This window comes from Phyllopteryx taeniolatus, chromosome 22 (genome assembly GCF_024500385.1).
Source record: "Phyllopteryx taeniolatus isolate TA_2022b chromosome 22, UOR_Ptae_1.2, whole genome shotgun sequence".
NCBI lineage: Eukaryota > Metazoa > Chordata > Actinopteri > Syngnathiformes > Syngnathidae > Phyllopteryx > Phyllopteryx taeniolatus.
Genome location: NC_084523.1, coordinates 2,038,258 through 2,055,349, shown reverse-complemented (window position 1 = coordinate 2,055,349; position 17,092 = coordinate 2,038,258). Strand labels below are relative to the sequence as shown.

The 17,092-nt window shown below is 48.3% G+C and overlaps 1 protein-coding gene across 2 annotated transcripts; it reads left to right on the top strand.

The window, feature by feature from the left end:
• The first annotated feature begins 112 nt into the window (after positions 1 to 112).
• Positions 113 to 16,853, top strand: LOC133472106 (lysine-specific demethylase RSBN1L-like). 2 transcript variants are annotated; one of them, XM_061762475.1, is made up of 9 exons: positions 115 to 744; positions 4,269 to 4,382; positions 6,029 to 6,543; positions 6,611 to 6,769; positions 9,948 to 10,085; positions 10,476 to 10,618; positions 11,396 to 11,566; positions 11,651 to 11,759; positions 12,656 to 16,853. In XM_061762475.1, the coding sequence occupies exons 1-9, from the start codon at positions 180 to 182 to the stop codon at positions 14,126 to 14,128; spliced, it is 3,387 nt and encodes a 1,128-aa protein (XP_061618459.1). In that variant the 5' UTR covers positions 115 to 179; the 3' UTR covers positions 14,129 to 16,853. The 2 variants fall into 2 exon arrangements, with proteins under 2 accessions (XP_061618458.1, XP_061618459.1); XM_061762474.1 differs by having other exon boundaries at positions 113 to 744; positions 11,396 to 11,759.
• Positions 16,854 to 17,092: the final 239 nt, after the last annotated feature.

Below are 17,092 nucleotides of genomic sequence, written 5' to 3'. Positions count from 1 at the left end.
ACCAAAAAACTACGCGTACGCCGAGCCGCGAATATGCGGGAGTCCACCGTCATTGTTTCCACTGTAACCCGCCCCTCCCTTCTGGAGCTGTCAATCAAAGTGAGCCAGGCCCCGCCCCTTCCTCCCGCACGTCTCGCGCCAGTTGAGCTCAGCGAGTAAATAGCGAGAGAAGCCTCAAGATGGCTGACTCACTGAGCTCCGTCCGCCTCGGCAGCGGAGCCGCGGCGACCGCCCCCATCAAGGGCTCGCTTCCCAAGCCCTCGGAGGCGAAGAGAGCCCCCGAGAACCGCCCGCAGTCTTCCCGGGACTTGAACTCGCCGCCGCCCAAGAAGCTGCGAGTGGAGGAGAGGACCGTCAAACCAAAGAAAGTCGTCCGGGATGGAGGAGGGCTAGTGGGAGGCAACTGTAACGGGAAAGATAAACTCCAGCAGCCGACGAAGCAGCCGAGTCTCGCGACGGGTTTGTGGAGCCTCAGCCCGGCCGGTGCGAGCGCGAGTGCCGCGTTGGTCCACACAATCAGCGGAAGCCAAGCACCCGCCGCCGCCGCCGCCCACAAAATCTTGAAGCAGAGCGAATTCTTGCTCCACAAGGCGCCTTCCTTCGCTAAAAACAAGAAGCCTAGCAAGGATAAGGGAGACGTGAAAAAGAAACTATTCGTGACGCCCGCTAACAACGACATGAGCAGAGTCAGCCATATTTCTCCGGTGAAAAGGCAAAACGGGGATGTCACGTTGCCACAGAAAGGTAGGCCACGCTGTGTTTAACGGTAACATTTACTCAGCGACGTAGCCGTTCGATGAAGTTGAGCGTTCGCTATTTTGAAGTGCTACATTCAGCCGCTCGGGTTGTGTGCCCTCCCCCTTAACGAGTGTGCGCACTAGTCTGCCTTCTAATTCGTCTGGACAGTCCCGTTTTCGGACAGGCTGCCGTACCAGTGAAACTGGCTGGGCTCGAACGCAAGGGGGGCGGGGGTGTTTACGCCACAAAGTCCCCCCCCCCCCCACCTCCGGCTTCGTCGACGTTTCCACGGGGGTAATGGCTGCCAGCTCTCGCTCACCCGCCGCTGAACCCTCGCGGAGCGCTGCGTGGCCACGTAGCTTAACATTTTCGATAATTAATAATACTCCTAGGAAGAAAAAAACCCCAAAGCGAATGTGACTCGAAACGGTTGCTATTATTCCCGAAAATGAACGCGTCGACTGGGCTGTGTGTATAAAAAGTCCACGCCGCTGTCACAACACTGACAGGCGCCCGCCATTACGGACCAAGTGTTGTTTTGGTGGAGCACCACGCCCCCCTCCTCTCCATTCACGCGCGTTTGCTTGGACACTTTTAACACGTTATGTTGTTGAAAAACATCACTGTGAATTGTAAGGACGCTTAAAAATGATTTCCACCACAGTCTTTAAGTCTGACTAACAATGTAAGGCAGTTAACTAAGCTGCAATTTGGTGGCGAAAATGTTCCCATTTAAGTCTTATTCTATTATGGTAGGGTTGTCCAAAGTACGGATGTGGGCAATTTGAGGGACTCGACATTTTTTTTTATTGGCCTGCCGCGTAGTGTAATAAATAAATTAAACGTAGGCTTTATCGAGAGGTTACGAGAACTAATTAAAATGTAAATAAAATATATAAAAGTCGATGAAAATGTCTTTTTATGTTAAACTAAATTGCTTTGAATTTAACAAGATCATATTTTTTAAATAAAACAAATGTAGATTTCATATTAATAACTGCTTTATCACAGGTAACTGAGCTGCGATATATCACTTTATGTTGTTTCGTGGAAGAGCGGTTCGCACATCGCCATACAGTTCAGAGGTCGTGGGTTTGAATCTGGGCTCTGGCGTTCATGTGTGAAGTTTTAATGTTCTCCCAGGGCGTGCGTGGTAGTCAGCATCGCGAGGAGATGATTTAGTTAACCCCCCCCCCCCAAAAAATATGTTTTTTGTCAATGAAATGAATCAGGCCATTATTTTAGGAAGCGATGATATGATTGGTTTGAGCATGCTACATAAACACAAGTTGAAATGGCCCGCTCTTCCTTCCACTTTTCTGGATGTGGCCCTCAGTGGAAAAAGTTTGGACATTCCCGTATTGACCGAATGCCACGCACTTCCACCGCACGGCCTCGGCCAGCCCGATTGTTTCCCCTCTCTCTCTCTCGCCAAGATAAATGACTCCATTCATCACAAGATCATTTCAAGAGATTCTGAAAATTTTGCTAAACTACGTGAGCAAATTCGTCACGTCAGCTGCCAGGAAGAAGAAAGCCTTCAAGCTGTACGTGTCAAGTCACTCTTACAAGTGCAGAAATTCAACTCCATGTTGAATGTATCCGGTTTTTAAGATAAAAACAAATGAAAAGAAGAAACATCAATGTAAATAAAAAAAATAAAAATAAAAAAAGCAAGACTTGCTTGCACTTGACTGTATTACTGTATAAGAGCACACGTTTAGGTTTACTGGTGTTGTACTTTGGGGTACCTTATTAGAGGCTGATAGGGTGTTTACGTATGCGAGTGTTGCTGCGTGAATGATGTCACCATTTTCCAGTTGGTTTGTTTAAGAGGTCGCGCAGTGAGCAGCGACGGCAGCTGTCGAGAGAAGCGTTGTGAACACAACCGTCATCGGACACGAGATGATGTAAAAAGACGATTAAATATTCATGTGGACTGTCAGTTGGGTGTTTATTTTTTCTCCTTCTCTGTGCGGTAAACGTGAAGTCCGTAACTGCGGTCGCGCTGACACAATTTCATTCGGTTGACCTACCTTTGACATGCGTCGCATCACACGGTAATGCAACAAGAGTCGGTGTGACATGGTGGTTACAGCAGTTAAGACGAATTACATTTCACTCAAATGAAATGTGATCACGCTGCAATGTTGTGTAGTTGTTAGTCCATTTTAGTTCTTTTTTTTTTGTTGTCTTTTAAATTCGTCATACATTGTAATATTGTTGAATATTATGATTTGGATGGATAAAGGGCCTTCACCCCGTCTGCATTTATTTCTACCATTTTGACAATGGAACAAATGAGGTTATGGGTCATTTAGGAGAAGTTAGTCATGTTAATGTCTTAAGTGTAGCAATTTGCGGTTGGAGGGCATGTAAATAGATACAAAAGAAAAACAGCAAGAGAACTTGAAGACGGCACCAATAAATAAACCAGTAAACCGTCGGGACTATAATGTCATCCAAAAATGTCAAGTGACTCGTAGAGTAAACAAGTCTTGTCGCTATTAACTTACACATTGATGTTCAAATCGCCCTCAGGTATTCCGGTTTCACACAGTCGACCGATGGAAACCTGCTCCACAAGCCCACCGGCACACTCTTCTTTCTGCACATCGACCTGACCGATATCCAATAACGGCCAAGAAAGCGTCGAACTTTTTCTCGTCCTTCAATAAAATACACGCTTTTAGCTGGCCGGCGATCTCGCCGCGATCGACGCGATGACTTGTATACCTGGGTCGTTCGTGAGTGCGTGACCTTGTGATGCCTCAGAGCTCAAGTAGCGTCAATGAGCCTCATATGCACCCCCACCATTCGAAGGTCTTAAGTATGTCCTGGCGTGTCTGTCATGTTAATCTGGCCACTGAGCCCAATAAGCCTTCCTTTGTAGGCACTTTTCAGCCAGGCTAAATGGATGTTTTCAAGCATGTTTGCTGGAAGCTTACTGTGTCATTTTAGAGCAAAATTCCACAATTGGTTTGTATACGTACGTGCCATTTCCTTCGATGAAAAATGCCCCCAAAAAATTAAAAACTCCTTTTTTTTTTTTTTTTACGGAAGGAGCGTTAGGTTGCTCTGAAAAAAAGGCCGTCATTGTACCTATTCTCCTATTTCTTCTTTAAGCCTTCTTTTTTAGCCTCCCCTCCGCCCCATGAAAGCATTTTCCACTTTGATGGCGCGAGTGGCGCCCGCAACCCCGTCGCGTTCACTTTCACACTCCCCACGTCCATGCTCTCAATGAGGAGTCTGGGGGAGAAAAAAAAACGCAGCTTCCTTTCTTTTTTCCCAAGAAGGTAGACTGAAGTGGATTCAAAGAAAATGGTCCTTTGGAGAGGGAATAGAAAGAAAGTTCTAAAAAATAAATCTGCTGGAATGAAAAGTAGATTCCCTGAGAGAATACACGTAAATGCCGATTTCTGGATCAGAATATAAACAATATGTAGATATCATGGGAAATATGCTGTGGTGATGCAAAAAAAACCCCATTTTTTGTTATCTTCGGGACACTGAAAGTATCCTCTCCGCAGAGCTCCTCCACAAGGACAAGACTAAAGAGCGGGAGCGCGAGGAGAAGAAGAAGCACAAAGTGATGAACGACACTATTAAGCGGGAGAATGGAGAGGTCAAGCAGCCCATTAAAGGTATCATTTATATTTATTTTTCATTCGTTAGCCCCAAAATAGTTGCATTTGAAGGTCTTTCATACATTCGTAGCCAGCGGCCGGCCGTGAAATGAACCGCAACTCGTTCCCTCGGGCCCTTGGGCTCGTTTGACGTCATCCCCCTCCAAGTACTGTGTGAGAAGGGCATACGCCGGATGAGAAAAAAATAAATTATTGCCCATTAAACGCTGCTTCCGTCCTGCGGCGGGCGCTTGGTATTTGTCAGTTAAAAAGTCCGAGTTGTCAAACGTCAGGAGCGTAAAGAAGAAATGTTATCAGTAAAAGTTTACAGCTGAACTGGGCATCTCAGCGAGCTAGGCGGCCAGAGGAAATCAATAAGCAGCAAGCGGCTGCTTTACGACCGCTGAGGCTGTTTGTTAGTATGTTTGTGTGTGGGAACTTGTCTGAAAGCTAAAACAGATTGCCTCTGTTTAATGTCATCTTGTGGCCACACTTTAGTACTCTTTTAGTACACTAACGTACTAACGTTTGTTTTTGCACCAGCCTGCGTTTGCCTGCGGGTGAGCACCCGGCACCAGTTGCCATCGCCAGCGTGGATCGTATCGTTTGCGTCCACATATTCCATTCGGCTCTTTTGGGGCTCGGTGACACTTTAGGGATGAAAGCGTGTGTATTTGCAGAGAGGGGAATTGGGGGAGGGAGGTTGTGTGTGTGTGTGGGCTAAAGAGCTTTTGGATTAGTAGCTTGTGTGAAAATACTCGCTCTGTCGCTCTCTTTATTGTTCCCGAACACACACACACACACACACACACACACACACACACATTGTATTACAGTCCGCGCTCAGCCCGTCTCTCATTCCCGCCTTATGCGCCATCCAAAAACGTGCGTGGGGTGCAAACGAGACGGCGCAAAGATGTTACGCAGCGGCACCCACTTGTATCCTGCTACCGATCCACTTTGTGTGAGCAATTGCCACGGACGGGACCACACAGGGCGCAGTGTGAATCGTTGTCTGCAAATGTATCCTCTGATCGACTGGGTGTAATCTGCCCGTCGGCCAATGTCAGATGGGATATGCTCCAGCTCGTCGTGACCCTGAAGAGAATAAGCCTAGCGCAGTGGATCCGGACCGCTACGAGCGAAAATCTGCGAATAGTTGCGGTTATAATTGCGAGGAATAAAAAAAATACAAATTGTTGAATAAACCGCTAATAAGCGTTTTTGGAAAAAGGAAAAACAAGAAAAAATGTCAGCAAAAAAGTCAGCAAAAAAATGAAATCGATCATAAATGATCATTGTTTTCCGAAGCAAAAGCAGATGTTTGCAAATGTCTTATTTTTATCAAGCGCCAAAAAAAATAGTCAGTCCGCTGTCACTGCGGACGACAGAAATGCGATAATATTAGTGTGTTTGGAGGATTTGGCCAATTTGAACTCGATGTCTCTAAACAATGAACAGATTATCAAAATAGTTGTGGATTAATTGGAATAATTGATTAGGTTTTAATGAAGTGATTAATTGTTGCACCTCGATAATAAAGCGAATCCCAAACATGAAAAGAGGAAGCAACGAAGATAGTGAAACTCAATTTTTGAGTCACCGGTGCGACGGCGCGCCGCGCCAGAAAACATTTAGGATTTAATGATTTCTTTCCCTTGCAGATGGCGGCGTCAAAGCCAAGATCAACTCTGAGCTGCAAATCAAAAAAGTCAAGAAGAAAAAGAAGAAGAAACACAAAGAGGGGGAGAAGCACAAGCGAGTGAAAATGTACCACCGCTCGTGCCAAACCATTTGTGCCGGCCTGGTCCGCCTCCCCTCCGCCCCCCCTCAGCTCACCAATTGGTCCCGCCCCGACCCCGCCGGGGACGCCACCTTGTCTCCGTTTAAATTGCCGCTGCCCGTTGACCCTTCGCCCGGCAGCAAAAGCGCACACCTGCACCCCTCTTACGTTAACTCCTCTCCGCAGCCTTCCCCGAACAAGCACCCGGCACGCTGTATCCATCCCGGCCTGTGTGGCCTGGAGTTCGCCGCTTACATCCATATCGAGCCTCAGCCTAACGGAGGGGCTCTCGTGGCCCACGCCTTCGCCTCGCAGCTGTCCTCGCTCTCCACGGGCCAGAGGCAGAGGTTCGCCCAGGAGTTTGTCACCCTGGCGTTCAGCGAGGACTCGTCGCAGGTACGGTCCGCTGTCGATGAGGCTCTGAATCCATGATTTTTACTCTCCTTTACTTCCTGCGCCCCAGGCCGCTCATTACGTCATGGGCATCGTCCACGGAGAAGCCGCCTACCTGCCCGACTTCCTGGACTACTTTTCCACCAAGTTCTCATCGGCTCCGGTCAAAATGGAGATCCTGGGAAAGAAGGACATCGAAACCACCACGATGGCTAATTTCTACTCTCAGGTAAAAAAAAGCCCTCACGAGGGAGTTGTACGTCCGAGATTGTGGCGCGAGTGTGACGATAATAGTTAGTTAAAGCGGATTTCCCACTTTTTACTCCTATCGCGTTAAACAGAACAGATGGTATTGCCGCCAACTGTGTCGCATTAGACAGCTTTTGCCATTCACGCTAATGTCCCATCGCTCAAATGTAACGAGAGCGTAAACGACAGCGGCGGCAACTGCGCCAAAAAGCGGTAGTATTTAGCAATACGTGTATTACTGTGGTTGTAATTGGTGTGCGGCTCATTTGGAGCTGTCCACTCATGAAAAGCCTCTCGTTGCCTACCGAGTGCAGAATTCCCAATACGCGCCGACATGGGGAGAAAGTCAGGAAAATGCTATTTTTTTTTTTCCCCCCGGGCAGTTACAAAAGGGGCTACTGTCTGTTCTTTGTCAGTGAGCACAGCGTGTGTGTCTGTGTGCGTGTAGTACTACAGGGCGTACAGCAGTCGATGCGCCGTTGCTCTGGCTATTCTTTTTTTCATCCTGTTATTAAATATTCATGTTATAGTATTTGCTTCAGCCCGGTCGGCTCGTCCCACGCTACGTCAATTCCAGCGGGACGACGATAAGTTAAACCGCTATTAGCGCTGCCCCTTTAAGAGCGGCGCCGACGCCATTTTTCTCGGCGGTGACCTTGGGAAGTCGACAGAGAGTCCGCCCGCAGATAGGAGCGCGCTCATTGACGAATGCATCCAGGGCCGGGTGCGAATGCTCGCATCCATCTTCTGGAGCGGTGCCGCTCGGCCTTTTCGTTCCGCGCTGCTCCTTTCGTTCCTGTGAGAGTGAGACAAGGGAGACGTGCAAAATTGTCGGGACACCTGGCCATTCCGCCCATTATGGAGTTGGTTCCCCTCGTCTAGTGAGCTTCCATTCTTCCCTGAAAAAGACTTTGTACAAGTTTTTGGAATGTTTATGTGGGAGTTGTTGCCCATTCATCCAGAAGAGCTGTTGAATGAGAGGATTATGGAACATTGACTGCAGTCTCGCCAAACACACCCTGGCACAATAAGTGACGAGCGACTGCGCTGAGGTGGCAAAAGTACCAAAAAACAAGGAGCAGACGAAACGGAAGGGTCGGGGAGATATGTCGAGAAATAATGACTGTTTTAATCTAATTTGAAAGCATTTTTTTTTAAATCAGATTTTAAAATGTTGTATTTCTTTATTTTGTGATTAGATGTTCTATAGGCGATATCACAAAGGGGGAAAATGAAATAAAAACTTCTCAATTTCTCCAGACCCTATTTTCCAAATTTTGGGTACTCTCAGGTTGAAGTTGCCATTCCAAGCAGACTCAGCATTTTGACAATTTTTTTGGGGGGGGGAGTAGTAGTAAGAATAAAAAAGTACAGACCCTGGAATGTACTCAAGTACAACAGTACAAAAATATGTTTTGCTAACTTGGAACAAATAAAAAAAGAAGTTTGGTCAGGATTTTACGCCATCAAAACAATATGTCTCTGTAGTTGGCTAATAACGCCCACTGAAAAAATCCACTTTACCTGTATGTGCCGACAACCTCAAACAATTCTCTTGAATGAGGCTGCATTCTCCAAATCTGTTGCGTCATTTTGTTAATGCCGTCAGTGTTACGCTCGTCCGTGTTGGTGCCGTCTGGTTTTTTTTTTGCGTCTTACATATATCCCCCAAATCTCAAATCGCTCTATAAAGAGTTAATCGGTCAACGGATAAGTCAAAATCTCAACTGCGATTGACGTTACTTCTCTCTGTTTGTCTTTTTTAAGACGTCGTCGTCTGCGGATGGTTGATAAAAGTGAAGGGCCTATTTCGACAAAGTGAGGCGTGCAAAGTACCGATATGTTTTCATATGTCGGGAGTAAAAGTAAAAGGTCTCCTTTACTTCCACCACTGCTTTCTGTTTAGGCCCCGACGAGAAGAGTGTAGCGGAGCTCATTTTAAAGCTTGATTTGCGTTCATACTGTGCATTTCCAGCACTTTGTTTCTTTTCTGATTAGCTTGTGCTATTGTCGCCGGTCCTCATCCACACACGGAGGGCTCACGTCAGCATGAACTCCCCAGTCGTGTTTATTTCGACTGAAGTGCATTTGTAGAGGATCAATGAAAGGCGCCCAGTCGGCTAATGCTGCGCTTTTACTCTGCGCATTCAAGCAAGTCTTTTGTTGCCAAGCGCGGGGAGAGATTATGTAATAAAGGTGTGCCGGGCGGAGCGGCGGACACAGAGCGATGACAAGCGCGCGCATATAAAGATGTTCAAAGGATGTGGATGAGGTCATTAGTTGATGTCATCGCATGAAGTCAACAAGAGGAGGGACGGTTGGTGTTAACAGTACGCTTCGACACGCACAGAAATGTTGGGCGATGATGATTGGAAACGTACATAAACAATACATTTGTGAGGTTTGGTGAAGTAGCTATTTTGAATCTGCGCGCATACGAAAATATGATTCTTCAGTATCGCACGCTTTGTACATTCAGTTTCTATATTCAGAAAGTGAAGTACAGCGGATATCAAAATTGTATGCACCCTGTTGAAATACCAGGGTTTTGTGAGAGCAAAACATGTTCCACCATTAATGTAACTTCTAACCTGTACAGCACAATTGAGGAAAAATGAAATTGAGGGGTGGAAGTAAACATAAGCAAGTGAGATAATAATAATTTGGTAAATGGGGATGTGGCTGTGTTCAGAGGGGGCGCACTTTTAATAGTGGCAGGTGAGTGCTGGTCACACTGATGTTTTGTTGTCTTCATTCATTTTTTTATATAACACAAACTTGAAAGGGATGTGTCCACTTTATATCCACTGTAGCTTTGTTTGGATATACGATGCATCTGAAGTGACTATTTAAAGGATCTGGAGTGGACATAAGTGCGTGTTGCAGTAAAGTCGAGTAAACAAATGCACACGTTGTCGGGCTGAGCTCGAAGCTACAAAACACGTTGCTGATATTTTCCATCCGCTGTCAACCAGTCTGAACATTTCCCAAAATCTTAATGGCCATTGAAAGTGCTTTAAAATGTCCTGGCTTTCTCAAAAGCCCATCGCTGCTCCAATTGTTTTGTAGTTTACCGCACTCATGTGGAGCCAAAGCACGCAAACTTCCTACCGGTAAGCGTTGTGAGTAAAACGTGACCTCATTCTCCCGTACCGCAGGTAAAGAGGACCTACAGCCACGGCACATACCGAGCCGGGGCGATGCGGCAGATTAGCCTGGTGGGAGCCGTGGACGAGGAGGTCGGCAACTTCTTCCCCGAATTCCTCGCCATGCTGGAGGAGTCGCCCTTCCTGAAGGTGAGTCCCGCGAGTCCCTCCGAAGACCGGACGCGTGATTGAAGTCGGCGAAAAGAGCGTGTGACTGTCTGAGATTTTGCCTTTTTAACAACATTGGCCCAATTAAACTGAACGCTTAATGTTGAGCCTGAAAAGCTGGCGTGACAACCTCTGCTTGTGCGCGCTCTGTCTGTGTTGACTCTGCCCCAGCACGCAGCGTGGAAAATTGGCTTTGTATGCTGAATATCAAAAGGCGCGCATCCTCTCACATTTCACGGCTGTCGGGGCCACGGTCAGGGGAGCGCATCTGCTCTTTTCTTCGGGCGGCTCTGCAATCCGAAATGGTATTCGCGCGAGCTGGCGTTCAGCGGGAAGCGGATTTAGCGTTGCGCTTCCTCTCCCTGGCTGCAGCGCACTCTTCCGTGGGGAACGTTGTCCAGCCTGAGCCTGATGAGTCCCGACGAGAGCGACGACGGGCCCATCATGTGGGTGAGACCGGGAGAGCAGATGATACCTCTGGCGGACATACCAAAATCTCCTTTTAAAAGAAAACGGTAAGCCCCGCACGCACTGCGCAACTCTGTAAAGATTCCTACAAGTGCGCTGCTACGCTGTAGGCTTGAAATTAATAAGCCGTCGAGTGAGTGTTTTTTGTACGATGCTGAAAAATACGTAGAAAGCAGCAGCTTGAAGCTTTGTTGTTGAGGCAATTGTAGTCTGCGCGTTTGTCTACGCCCGCACGCGCACAGGAACGCTCGGATGAGACGTTGTGGTCAAAAACATGAGGCACATCATTTTGTGATCCGCACTTTTTAATCCTAGTTATTTATTGTATCTTTGACTGAATGCAACAGCGATTGACTGTGCAGACGTGGCGACGGGTGCTCGTCGGCTGTCGGGAACACTTGCGCAACAGCTGTGTTTGAGCGAAATATAGATGTCTAAATATCCCATGAGGTGATAATAAATTAGTCCGAGAGTCGCCTTGCTGCCGACCGTCACATCGCACTAAACGCTTTAAGTCGCGCGTAGTGCCGCCGAGGATGTACGGAAAGCACTGTGATCGGGCCGAACCAATCGGTTGTCCTTCAGTCAAGCTTTTTTTTTTTTACTGTCAGTAATGCCGGCGCCACTTTCTTCCTCTCCCGCCGCTCTCCTCTTGACTCGGAGCGAACGAGCCGGCGCAGGGGTCACCGGTCACCCTCACCGCTATTCTGTCCGTCTGTTCGCACTGGCGCCGCGAGGAAGCTCCCCGCAAAATAGGTTTTGACGCTCGTGAGCAGACCGCAGCTTTGACTCCGATAACAATTGGCAAGGCTGTCCTCTCGCAGGTCCACCAACGAGGTGAAGAACCTCCTCCAGTCCCTGCCCAGGACCAGCGAGCCCAGAGAGATGCTGTTCGAGGATCGGACGCGAGCCCACGCCGACCACATCGGCCAGGGTTTCGAGCGTCAGACCACGTCGGCGGTGGGCGTGCTGAAGGCAGTGTGCTACAAAGAAGGGTACGACGCGTCTCTTTCGTTTGAAGCTCTTGGTTTTACATCACCCGTCCACCGGCAGGCCGACGTGAATTCTGTGTTTTGCAGCTCGGAGCCTCCTCGCGTAACCAAAGACGTCGTGTGCTTCCACGCTGCTGATTTCCCATACGTGGTTCAGCGGCTGCAGTTGGATCTATACGAACCACCGCTCTCTCAGGTCTTGAAAGCGCACACTCCTTTTCTGGATGTTGTATGCTACCGCCTGGTGGCATAAAGTTGAACTGCATTTAATTACTTTGCATCTGCCCCCCCCCAATTGAATTGAAATGCCACTAATCTATTCCAGCCCCCCAAAACGCACCATATTGTTGTGTTTTTAATGAACCAAAACACAAAAATAGGATATAGGTAAAGGAATGAACTGGTTTTCTAAACGCAACTCAACTTTATTTATATTGCACTTTCACAACAACCGCAGCTGTAATAAAGTGCTGTAGATGGAACATAAATAAATTTTTAAAAAACATGCCGTATTTAAGAAAGTCTTCTTAGTGTTTTTTGTCGGGACAAGTGGAAAGTCTCGAGCGTCGTACGAGTGACATCAGTTGCTCAAGTCGGGCCGGCTCAATTTGACCGGTTAATCTGCGTCTGGGTGGCCTTTTGCGACTGTTACCATTTTTGTATTTGTGTTAAGGATGCACCGGTACTACTTAAAAAAAACAAAAACCAAATTCTTCAGACAAAGTACAATACTCTAACGCCCTTTTCTTGGTATTGTGATTAAAAATGTATTTAAATTTTTTTTTTAATCAGATACCTTTCTTGAACACTTTTTCGAGTAAAGACTTGTCAACACTGACTTGTTAACATCCAACTGCATGCTTTTCTAGCAGTCGTTCTCCACATTGAACTTAAAAGTAGCACGTAACACGAGGTATTGTAGTTCTCAAAGTGCTGAATATAATAAAGAGCACTTTAAGATTAGTGAAGCCTCCTAGCGCAGAATCTCCAACGACCAGTATGAATGCCCCAGGATAATAACGCTTAGTTTTAAAGGTTTTCACGAACAATGTTTACCGCAGCACAATGACGTCGTATTGTATCGCCTCTCAGTGTGTGCAGTGGGTGGACGATGCCAAGCTGAACCAGCTGCGTCGAGAGGGAATCCGCTACGCCCGCATCCGCCTGTGTCACGACGACATCTACTTCATCCCGCGCAACGTGGTCCACCAGTTCAAGACGGTGTCGGCCGTCTGCAGCCTGGCCTGGCACGTCCGCTTAAGGCAGTATGACCAGGGAAGCCAGGAAGAAGAGGTGAAGGAGGAAGAGGAGGAAGTGGGCATAATGGAAGGAAAGAAGGGTGATGAAGAAGAAGAAGAAGAAAGAAAGGAGAGGATAAAAGTGGATGAGGAGGAGTCAGGCGCAACTAGGGACAGGACGTTGCAAACACTGGAAGATCATCCTCTTCCTCGTTCATCGGCTCGCTCGGCGGACTCTGAGCTGAGAGCGAGCGACGAGCCGCAGGAGAAGCAGGTCGCAAAGGATGACGGGAGACCCGAACAGCCGCAATCACCTCCGATTGGAGTCAAAGCGGAACCTCCGCATAAGAGCAAACCCTCGTCACCTCTTGTGAACGCTCCTCATCCTCACCATCCTGATGCAAAATCAACAAAAAATGCTCCCCACCGCTTCCATCATCATCATCATCATCATCATCAACGTCCAGCAAGCGCCCCCACGCCATCTTCCAGCTCATCCTCTTTGTGTCTCGAGACTCCCTCTGCTCACTCATCGTCCTTACACCGCTCGTTAGCTGCTGCCGGCCTGTCCGCCGCCTCCTCCTCCTCCTCCTCCTCTTCATCACAGAGTCCCAAGCCTACACCGGAGTCCCGCCCGCATCCTTCCTCGGAATCTGCGTCTTCCCGGCTGGCCCCGTCCCCTCGAAAGGACGAAGACTCGCCCCGCTTCAGTCCGGAAGCGGCCGCCGACAGGCGGACTTCGTCGTCCTCGGAGTTCCACGTCGCCCGGACTCGCACGCCGGCTGAAAAATGGACTCGCGGCGTCGACGTGAGCCCCGGGACGTTCGCGCGCGGTCACCGCGTGCCGCAATATCCTCCTCCCCGTCACCTCCCCCAGATGCTCCCTCCCTCCTATTCCCCACTCCTGCCTCACTCGCACCTCCCCCGCAGACCTCCCCTCACCACGCACCAAAATCTGCCCCCCTTCCTCGGTCAGCCGCCGCCCCCCCAGCCGGTTCACATCAGCCAGCTGCACCTGCACCCTCCCACCACCCAGCCCCAGCATTACTACCCCCAAATCGCACCCCACATGCCCCCCCACCAGTTCCACCCGCACGCCAAACCTTTCTTCCCCTCGCACTTCCCCTCGCACCACTTCCCCCCCTCTCGGCCGTTCCCCCGCCACCCTCCCCCACGTTGCCAGCCCGCCGCGCCCGCCCCGCCTCCCCATCCTCCGTCTCACACCTTCATCCCGCCTCCCCCGCCACCTCCTTCCTCTTCGGAGTCTCCGCCTCCCCCGCCCCCTCCGCCCCCGCTTCCCCCGAATCACGAGGAGGAGCAGAGTTGATTGGGTTTCCAGATGAAAATGTACAGGTTTCCTTTCGGTGGTGTCGTAGAAAGGAAAGTGTTTAATTTAACCCCGTTTTATGTCACTTTTAGATGGTACTTTCACGTACAGCTCGTTTAAACACGAGAGGAGTGCACGAGTTTGGCATTTAGGAAGTCCCCGCGTGCTGTGAAAAGTGTCACAGAAGCAGGTACGTCGAGTCTGTCGTTTTGGAAGCACGCCGTTTTATTGTACAACCCGCAGCGAACGCTTCCGTTTTTGCGCCCGACAGTGTTTACGAAACACAGAGGGGTCAAAAACCGCCATCTTACACAATACTCGTATTGTCGTCCTGACGTAATACGGCGGGCGAGACGCAATATTACGTCGTACGATAAGGCTTCCTCCCGAGATGTCGCTGGTATTACACGGTGGAGTGTCGCCTACGGATTCAGCTGTCGCCACTTTGTCTTACCGGAGTGACGTCACAACCCCCTGCTGGCTCGCACTCGATAGGAAGTAGCCCGATGAGGAATGTTTCTTCTTGATTATGTTGAAACACTGAAAAAGTATTCAGTCGGCCACCGATTGTGCACGTTCTCCCACTTGTAAAGATGAGAGAGGCCTGTCATTTTCATCACGGGTGTACCTCACCTATGAGACAAAATGAGAAAAGAAAATGTGGAAAATGGCTGTCTGATTTGGAAAGAATTTATGAGCAAATGATGGTGGAAAATTAAGTATTTGGTCAACGACAAAAGTTCATCGCAATACTTTGTTATATACCCTTTGTCGGCAGTGACAGAGGTCAAACGAGGTTCTCACACGCTGTTGCTGGAATTTGGGCCCATCCCTGCATGCAGTGATGTTTTGGGGCTGTCGCTGGGCAACACAGACTTTGAACTCCCGCCGAAGATTTTCTACGGGGTTGAGATCTGAACCTTGAAACGCTTGTTTACGAAGCCACTCCTCCGTCGCCCGGGATCGTCGTCGTGCCGGAAGACCCAGCCACGTTTCATCTTCAACGCCCTTGCTGACGGAAGGAGCAAATGTCACGATACGTGGCCCCATTCATTCTTTCCTTTACGCGGACGGCTCAGTCGTCCTGGTCCCTTTGCAGAAAAACCGCCCCAAAGCATGACTTTTTCCACGCCCACGCTTCACAGTAGGTATGGTGTTTTTTTGGAAGTCAACTACAAGTTGACCAAAAAGTTGGATTTTGGTTTCATCCGACCATACGACATTCTCCCAATCCTCTTGCGGATCATCCAAATGCTCTCTGGTTGTGGGATTTTCGCTCACCGTTCTCGTGATCATTTTGACCCCACGGGGTGAGATCTGGCGTGGAGCCCCACGTCGAGGGAGGTTATCAGCGGTCTTGTACGTCTTCCGTTTTCTAACAATCGCTCCCACAGTTGATTTCTTCACACCGAGCTGCTTACCTATTGCAGATTCAGTCTTCCCAGCCTGGTGCAGGTCTCCAATTTTGTTTCCGGTGTCCTTTGAAAGCTCTTTGGTCTTGGCCATAGTGGAGTTTGGACAGGTGTCTTTTATACTGATAAGGAGTTCTAACGGGTGCCATTAATACAGGTAACGACTGGTGGACATAGGAGCCTCTTAAAGAAGTTGTTACCGGTCTGTGAGAGCCACAAATGTTTGTAGGTGAGCGAATACATTGTTTAAAAATCAGTGATTTTCTGGATTTGTTTTTTTTTTCCTCTCATTTTGTCTTTCATAGGTGAGGATGATGCAAATTACACACCTCTCTCATCTTTTCAAGTGGGAGAACTTGCACAATTGGTGGCTGACTAAATACTTTCCAGACCCACTGTAACACCGCAGCGCAATTTGAAAACATGTCCAATAGGATTAAATACCATTGCGAAGACATTAAAATGACGACGTAGATGCAGATCAAACAACAATTGGGGGGGGGGGGGAATAAAAGAATTGTAATTGGGCAACCTACATCCGTATTACACAGATTCAGCCTATCGGTGGCTGTCCCAAGGCTTTTGTACACACCACTTTTTTTTTTTCCCCCACTTTTTTACGCCTACCATGAATGTTTGTTACAGGTCACACTTCCAAAAGCACTTAATGACAGATTCCAAATGTTGAAACAATTTGTCTCGTGTGTTTGTCGCACGCCCGTCCTCAACCGTAAACTACAGAATGTTCACAGATACTTTGTTTCGTCACCCAAAGTTTCCCGCTGTGATTTATTTATTTATTTATTTTTTGTCCCCCCGCTGGAAAATTGGACCAAAGCCTTAAAAAAAAGGGTCAGCCGCTCGGCAAGCCGAGCTCCGTTTTCCGCCATTTAGTCTGACGGCTAGAACGGCAAATGTTTGTAAAATGTGAGTTTAAAGCTTCACTTCTCGTGCCCCTTTCGGCCTGGCTTCGCTTGAGAGGTGAAGGTCGTTGCGGAGCACTCTGCAGCTTTTTGATTAGATTTTTTAACACCTCCGGAGTTCAGGTGTGGTCAAACAGAAAAGAAAAAGCTGAAGCGATCTTTCTATTTTTTTTGTATAAACTGGCATTGGAGCAGAAAGTCGTCAGGGACTTGTTTTATCAGGATTTATTTATCTGGAGTTTGTGTGTTTTTGTTTTTGATTTCAGCCATTCTCGTTTCAACTGTCAGCACTGTAGTGTACATAAGATGTTTTGTAAAGACAAAACGCGTAGAAAGGTTTCTACTTTAAATAAATAAGAGGCTAAATAATAAAAGGCTCACCGGGCGAAATGTCTTACTGGTCATTCTCAGAAGGCAAATGTCTCCTTGCGGGTCATTCGTCAACGTTTCGATCTGCGTCGCACGGCCTGGAACGCTTTTACTTCCTTCTAGCGGGTTCCCCACGGCCACGCGATGTAAACCGGTGTCGCCCGATCGGACCTTAGGAAACTGACAAGTTTCAAAGCGGTGTTTACTGGAGGATCACTAATATGTTTATAATCAAGACCTTGACACAGATCAGAGCGGAG

Coding starts and splice junctions, on each gene's coding strand:
- LOC133472106 (XM_061762474.1), top strand. CDS start 180: ATGGCTGACTCACTGAGCTCCGTCCGCCTCGGCAGCGGAGCCGCGGCG. Junction 745..4,268: donor TGTCACGTTGCCACAGAAAG/GTAGGCCACGCT, acceptor TCCTCTCCGCAG/AGCTCCTCCACAAGGACAAG. Junction 10,619..11,395: donor TCTCCTTTTAAAAGAAAACG/GTAAGCCCCGCA, acceptor GTCCTCTCGCAG/GTCCACCAACGAGGTGAAGA.